Raw genomic sequence first — 6,649 nt, 5'->3', positions numbered from 1 at the left:
TGACTGTGACGCAGTCTTCAGTGTGGAGATTGTGACTGGAACCCAGTCTTCAGTGTGGAGACTGTGACTGGAACCCAGTCTTCAATGTGGAGATTGTGACTGTGACCCAGTTTTCAGTGTGGAGATTGTGACTGGAACCCAGTTTTCAGTGTGGAGATTGTGACTGGAACCCAGTCTTCAGTGTGGAGACTGTGACTGGAACCCAGTCTTCAGTGTGGAGACTGTGACTGGAACCCAGTCTTCAATGTGGAGATTGTGACTGGGACCCAGTCTTCAATGTGGAGATTGTAACTGTGACTGTGACTGGGCTCTTTATGTCCTCCTTCCTCTTATTTTTATGCTCTTATTTAACTTTATAATCTTCACTGTCATAATTTTAATTTAATCTTGTTTGTAAGGAGTTGAATGTGACTCTAGCATCTTAAACTATAAAGCTATGAAGATATCATTTCTTCTCTCATTTCTCCTCTCTTTTACAGGGACAGAAAAAAATAAACAGCTCTGTTTTGGTTAGCAGTATTTTCTCAGCTTTTAGTGAAAGGATTTTTTTCTGTTGCTCTGTCATAGTCGATACCAGACATTTAGTAAATACCATAAGAGTAATAAAAGTATTCATTTTAATGGTATTTACTTCAATTACCTGTTTAAATATCACCATGACTATATGCTATTTCTTGTCAGTTTCACTTATGACACTGTACTCTGTGTACAGAAACTTATACAGAATTCTAATAGCATGAAAAACATTACATTCCATTATTTTGCCTGTGCAGAAATTTGGTTCAGTCTTGGCTTTTTGGGAAATAATGCCTCCATTGTATGTACAGAACACTGCATACTTTCAGATTCCCTCATGCTAGCTGTTTCTACAAACTACTTCCTTTCCCAAGGGAAGACCTGATGAGATCATAAACAGTAAAAAAAATGATTGTGCTTAAAAATGTAGCTTTTTTATATTAAGCTTAGAAATAAAAAAAAATAAATAACAACAAACTTTGCCCATGGCAACAACCCAAATATTTGTAAAAAATAAATATGAAGGCATCAGACACAAAAGAGGTTTGTGTTAAAACCCTTCACTGACTCACTGTCCAGAATCACATCTTAGACTAGACAAAAGATGGCTCTGTATATTGCAAAGACTAAAAGCAGCCACCTCATGCACACCATACATGCACACACCTACACCCAACCACCCTGGAATAAATATAATCCCTTTTCAAATAGAAGCAGCAAATACAATGAATGAATCATTCATTATTTTAATTAGTCAAACCTATCTGAAAATACTTTTGTTAGATTAAAGCTAAATAATGAACTGAGAACTGAAAACACAACAGTAACATCTGTGTTCCAGTGTCATACATCTATTCAAATATATATTTATATATATTTTCAAATATACAATATATATATTTTCAAATATACAACTACATAGAATTTTTTTCCAATTTCAATTTGCAGTACCTTAAAAATCGAGAAACATAAATGAGTAACTAGGTAAATAGGATCTATGATAAATTAAATTGTTTTTCTTCAAGCAAAGTAACAGACTTGTTAACCAGTGTCTGTTCACTATCAGCGAATCTATACCCAAATAGTTCCATTGTAGGTCCACAAACTTCTTGCACAACTTGGGCTAATTTGAAGGGCATATTAAACCGCCACTTTTCCACCTGTTCTGAGGAGTTTTTCTGTGTCGAGTACACTCCACTGGCAAGCTGTGATGCATGAGTGTTTTTAAGGATCCACTCTCTTGCATGTGATGTGAATGGGATTCCAGTAAAACTGTACATCTCAGCTGCTTTCTGCATAGGGTACCTGGCAATGTCCTCATAGCGCACTAGCATGTAGCGGTTTTCCAGCCAAACTGGCCTACTCAAACCCAGCTCAGCAGACATGCGGATTTGATTACAGTTCCCTTGGAGCCGCTTCACCTCTTCGTCTTCTATGGGCACCTCTCCATTCGCCGCCCAGCTTTTCCAAGTTTGGTACTTACTGGAAAAGGCCACCATCCGTGAAGCCAAAATGGCACGGGGGTCTCTCACCAGCTGTATTACCCTGATATCCAGCCTGGGGTCCTCCACTAGCAAGCGAAGTGTCTCCAGTTGCCGAACTCTGACTGTTTTAATGGCTCTGTACTCCTTGGACCGGCAGGTGTCTGAGGCCAAGGTCAAGTTAAGGGGTCCACACCGGCGCGCCTTGCAGCGGTACCTCTCAAACACATCCTTCACCACGGGTGTGCACACCTGTTCCTCGCACAGGGCCATGCTGGAGTCTCTCCGGAACAGACCCGAGGTGATGTGGGCTTGGGGCGGCGGGCTGATGAAGCGCTCCAGCAGTGAAAAGTCACACAGGAAGAGGCTCAGGAGCACATCCCTGTAGGCCAGGGATGATTCGGTGGCATTGGGGATGCCTGTGTCCTGTGACAGCATCCGCTCCACGTGCCACAGCGGCTCAAAGAGGTAGAACATGTCAGATCCCAGCTGGTTGAAGAACTCTCCGACAAATGAGGAGCCAGTGCGTGTGGCGGCCAGCAGCAAGATGTGCCTATGGCCTCCGTGGTCAGGCTCTAAGAACAGTGTGTCATTCTCCATGCCCATCTCATGCCCACCCTCCATGGCCACAGAGGTACTGGAGCCATTGTAAAGTGATAGAGGCTCGGGAGTCTGCAGCGTCTGTCTGAGTGTGAGCTTGTCAGACACTCTGAAAGTGTAGACAAAACAAGATTAAGGGGTTTCAGACCTACATATAAAAGGACATTCACATATGCTGAGTGTTCTATTTCTATATTTCAGTAAGGTTTATTCTCAGTTTATGCTCAGTATTTATAACTGTATAAATGAATTACTGCATTCACAAACTCTACTTTTTTCAAACTAAAATTATAATCAAATATAATCAAAAACTCACCTTGATATAATTTTGTTTTCCTTTTCAATGATGACAAGTGCCACAATGCAGATAATAAGAATAGCATATTTATTCCTCATTCTTGAACTGGATTCTGTCTGGAAATGTCTCCACAGCCAGTAAGTGCATATATTCACTGTTGCCAAACCTAAGATGCTGACTCAAACAGCATTCAGGTTCTTCTCATGTCATGACATGACCTGCATAAAGCAGACAGCAGACTGTTGAAATTATTATTATTATTATTATTATTATTATTATAATTTTAACATAGCTCTTAAGTAATTTACAGAATATAAATGACATTAAATGCAACAAATGATTTAATCAGCTGACTATTTGAGGTAAATTAGACTGCTCACAGTACAGAGAGTTAGTAGACCAAAACAACCTCAGCTTTGTTCTTCTATGCCTAATAAAGACCAGACACCATCATCAGCTGACTCATAGCAGTGAGCAGTGGAAAACCACTCAGTGTCTCAGTGTCTCAGCATCTCCCTCTTGTTTAAAAACTGTTACTAAGGATATCCAGCAGATCCCAGAGCACCTCTCTAGGAACCATTTCTCTATAAGGTCTTATTATGAAGAACAATGCATACTGCCTCTAGCTTGTATGCTTGTATGTACAATAATGCATTGAATGTCTTGATGGAAATTCTAGAGTTTAGCCTTCTGTATTAGAAAAGATGTAGTTTGTGAAAACCAAAGGTTCCTCTAAGTCTGCTCCTTATATTAAGCTCCCTCCTTAGCTTTGCAGATGCTCATACTGAAGCTGTTTTTTTTATAATGTTTGCCTAAGCCAAGACTCTGGCATCTTTGCTGAAACACTGAAGTGCCCTTTCAGTGAAGTTGCAAAACCTCCAAATGTTTATTTACTCTTTTAAGGTCTTATGTGGGGATCAGTCTAGCTTTCATGTACCACAAATAGTTGGTCCACAAACATCTTGCACAACTTGGGACAACCCAAAGAATCTCTGGAACAGATTCTTTAGTGTTTAAAACAGTTTAAATAAAGTATTTTTAGAGTATTTTTCTATTATTTATTTAAAATATATATAAATTATACAAAAAATTACTAGCAATTAAGCCATCATATTCTTGTCAAATATATATATTTGAAAAGAATATGACATATATATATATATATATATATATATATATATATATATATATATATATATATATATATATATATATATATATATATATATATATATAACCTACAATCAGTGGAATGAAATGTAAGCAGAACCTTTCCACTATTTTAATAAGTAAGAAAATTATCTGTACAAGCATATCTTTTAGGAAAAGACAATTTTCAGCCCATCAGTGAATGATAGTTTGCACTGTAAGTAAATATAAACCAATTATGTGAGCTTATTATGCCATAGCCATCAAGCTGTCAACAGCAGCGGCTGAGCTGAGCTCTTTACATATTCAAAAGCCACTGGAGCATTTGACAAATCAGATGATCTGCTGAGGCAGAAATGGACATCACTCTGTTTATCATCCCCATACAAATTACATTAATGGCTGCTCTCACAGTCTGAAAGTTGCATCACATGTAACAAGGGAAACTGAAAAACATGGTAATTCAGTTATTTACATAACTTTGTGTCAATATTACTGGATTAAAAAAATCTGACAATAACTTCATCTGAAAGTGTAATATTTTAAAAACACCTCACAGGGAGTTTTAGGCTCTGTGTATTTTTTTATTGACTGATGTTTGTGAACTGGTTGGTCAAGGGGTAATTGTATTCATTCAAAGCTGAGATACTAGGCTATATGGTGTAACCAGACGGACATATCTTGGCAAAGCTGTTTTGTTTGCTTCACTGAAATAATTTAGTGCTATTTTATGTCAAGGAACATGACGCATGAGGAGGAAACTAAAATTGGTATTGCAGAGGTGTGAGCTGTGTGAGTCTAGCAAGCGTGTTTAGGCCCTGTGTTTTTGTCTTGTTTCATTACTGAGCGCTTTGCGGTTCAGCAGTGCGTGATGGTGCCTCCTGGGAGACAGGCACTGTTTAGTGGGAGTTCTCCAGTGAGATAAATCCACTATCGCCAGTGACAGGCTCACTGGTGCTGCCTGGGCTCACTCGGTGCAGCTGTGGCAGAGGTGGTCTGGGGTGGAGGTGGTGTAGTGGAGGCAGAAAGACTAGCAATTGTGTGCTGTAATGAGCTTGTAAGGTTTGTGAGCGTCATCAGTTATTAGCTTTCTGAATGTCAGTTCAATCATTAGTAAACAACATTAGTAAACAACAACTGCACAACACCAAGGGTTGATCTACTGATTTTATACCAGAATAATAAATAATATTATTTAGTTATAGATAGTATCTAGCATGAACATTTTCAGAAGTAATGGCATGGATAGTGGTCTAAAATAATAGATTTATTCACTTTATCTATGGAATAACTTACTCTACAGCATACAAGATAACAAGGTTAAAAACTAATGGTCCGAAATGTGACCACCATTACACATCGCTTTGATTCACTATGATAGACAGCTAAATAGAATATAATTATTCCCTACGCTAAAGCAACAAATGTTTCTCATGGTACCTTAATTTGTGTAGGGTGACATCACAGTATCGTTAGGGTCCTCCTGGTAGTTTATAACCGTAACGGGACGAGAGCGATAAATGAGACCGTGTGAACAATGTGCAGTTTTGGTTCATTGCCAGTTTTAGTCCAATCACTACTCCACAGGAGTGTCTTTTTACTACCACTTGTAGCCTAATGACTACCATTTGTCATCTAAGAAAATAAATCACACTAAGGTTTTTCTCTAAATAGTTAAGACCTCAGACTTCAGAAACGTTAAAAAAGACGCGTGATAAATTCCATTAATATGAGCAAGTATGTAAGAATATCACTATTGTTAGTGATAGGATACCAGGGGCAGTCCTAACAGTATACCATTAACATTAAGATAATACGGTATCTTACCAAAAATATAAATAACTCTCTAAAGATATTTCTACATAAAAGTGACTCACTGACGATAAATTATTGAATGATTGTGGTCTGATCATTTTTGTCTGTAATAGCGAAGACATACCTTTCTTTTAAACTTTACGTGGTCTTGGAGGGGTCATTCGCACGCCCCGCAACATCCCGCATGGTCGCGCTTCACACTGTTGCTTTGTCTTTGAAAACTAAAAAAACTGGCACTCGGCAACAGAAAGAGTGAGTGTATGAGTTACGACTTGCCTTATTACAATACGAACGTCTTCAGATTAACGAACAACCTACTAGAAAGTTATCTAAATTAACTGTAAATGAAACTTTGTCAGCAGTTCAAAAATACGTGACATTACGTATCCAGACAGAATAAAATACGACGGCACAAAACATAATGAAACATACTAATCGTGGCCTATACGGAACGAGATGTTGTCTTTTAACGATTCTGGACTGTTCTGTTTCGTCGAACGGCTTGGTGGTCTCAAAGTTTGTGGTACTCTGGAAACGTCGTCACATGTTGAAAAGCCCCTTGTGGCAGAGCTCAGAAGTACGGTTCTGTTTTAGGAGTTCATCAGGACTGCGCTTACATAGGCATTTACACAGCAAGTCCAGTTTCGATTTTCTGTTCAGCTACCATTTTTTATTAGGCTTTTTATCTTAGTCTGAATTGATTACGCTCCCAAACTGACCCGAATGCACGTTTTATAACTTACATTCCATTAGCCGTTTACATTTATTTTTCCTTGTTACGCCCTCACAG

At 38.5% G+C, this 6,649-nt stretch overlaps 1 protein-coding gene across 3 annotated transcripts; it reads right to left on the bottom strand.

The window, feature by feature from the left end:
• Window positions 1-305: 305 nt before the first annotated feature.
• Window positions 306-6,390, bottom strand: chst3a (carbohydrate (chondroitin 6) sulfotransferase 3a). Of its 3 annotated transcripts, none has more exons than XM_035531711.1 (4): window positions 5,984-6,390; window positions 5,485-5,527; window positions 2,914-3,113; window positions 306-2,706 (listed from the first exon to the last, which is right to left on the bottom strand). In XM_035531711.1, the coding sequence occupies exons 3-4, from the start codon at window positions 2,991-2,993 to the stop codon at window positions 1,512-1,514; spliced, it is 1,275 nt and encodes a 424-aa protein (XP_035387604.1). In that variant the 5' UTR covers window positions 2,994-3,113; window positions 5,485-5,527; window positions 5,984-6,390; the 3' UTR covers window positions 306-1,511. The 3 variants fall into 3 exon arrangements, with proteins under 3 accessions (XP_035387604.1, XP_035387605.1, XP_026871603.2); XM_035531712.1 differs by lacking the exon at window positions 5,485-5,527 and having other exon boundaries at window positions 5,984-6,095; window positions 6,292-6,390; XM_027015802.2 differs by lacking the exon at window positions 5,485-5,527.
• Between the last annotated feature and the right edge of the window lie 259 nt (window positions 6,391-6,649).

Source organism: Electrophorus electricus, chromosome 11 (genome assembly GCF_013358815.1).
Source record: "Electrophorus electricus isolate fEleEle1 chromosome 11, fEleEle1.pri, whole genome shotgun sequence".
Taxonomy (NCBI): Eukaryota; Metazoa; Chordata; class Actinopteri; order Gymnotiformes; family Gymnotidae; genus Electrophorus; species Electrophorus electricus.
This window is presented reverse-complemented; position numbering and strand designations above follow the sequence as displayed.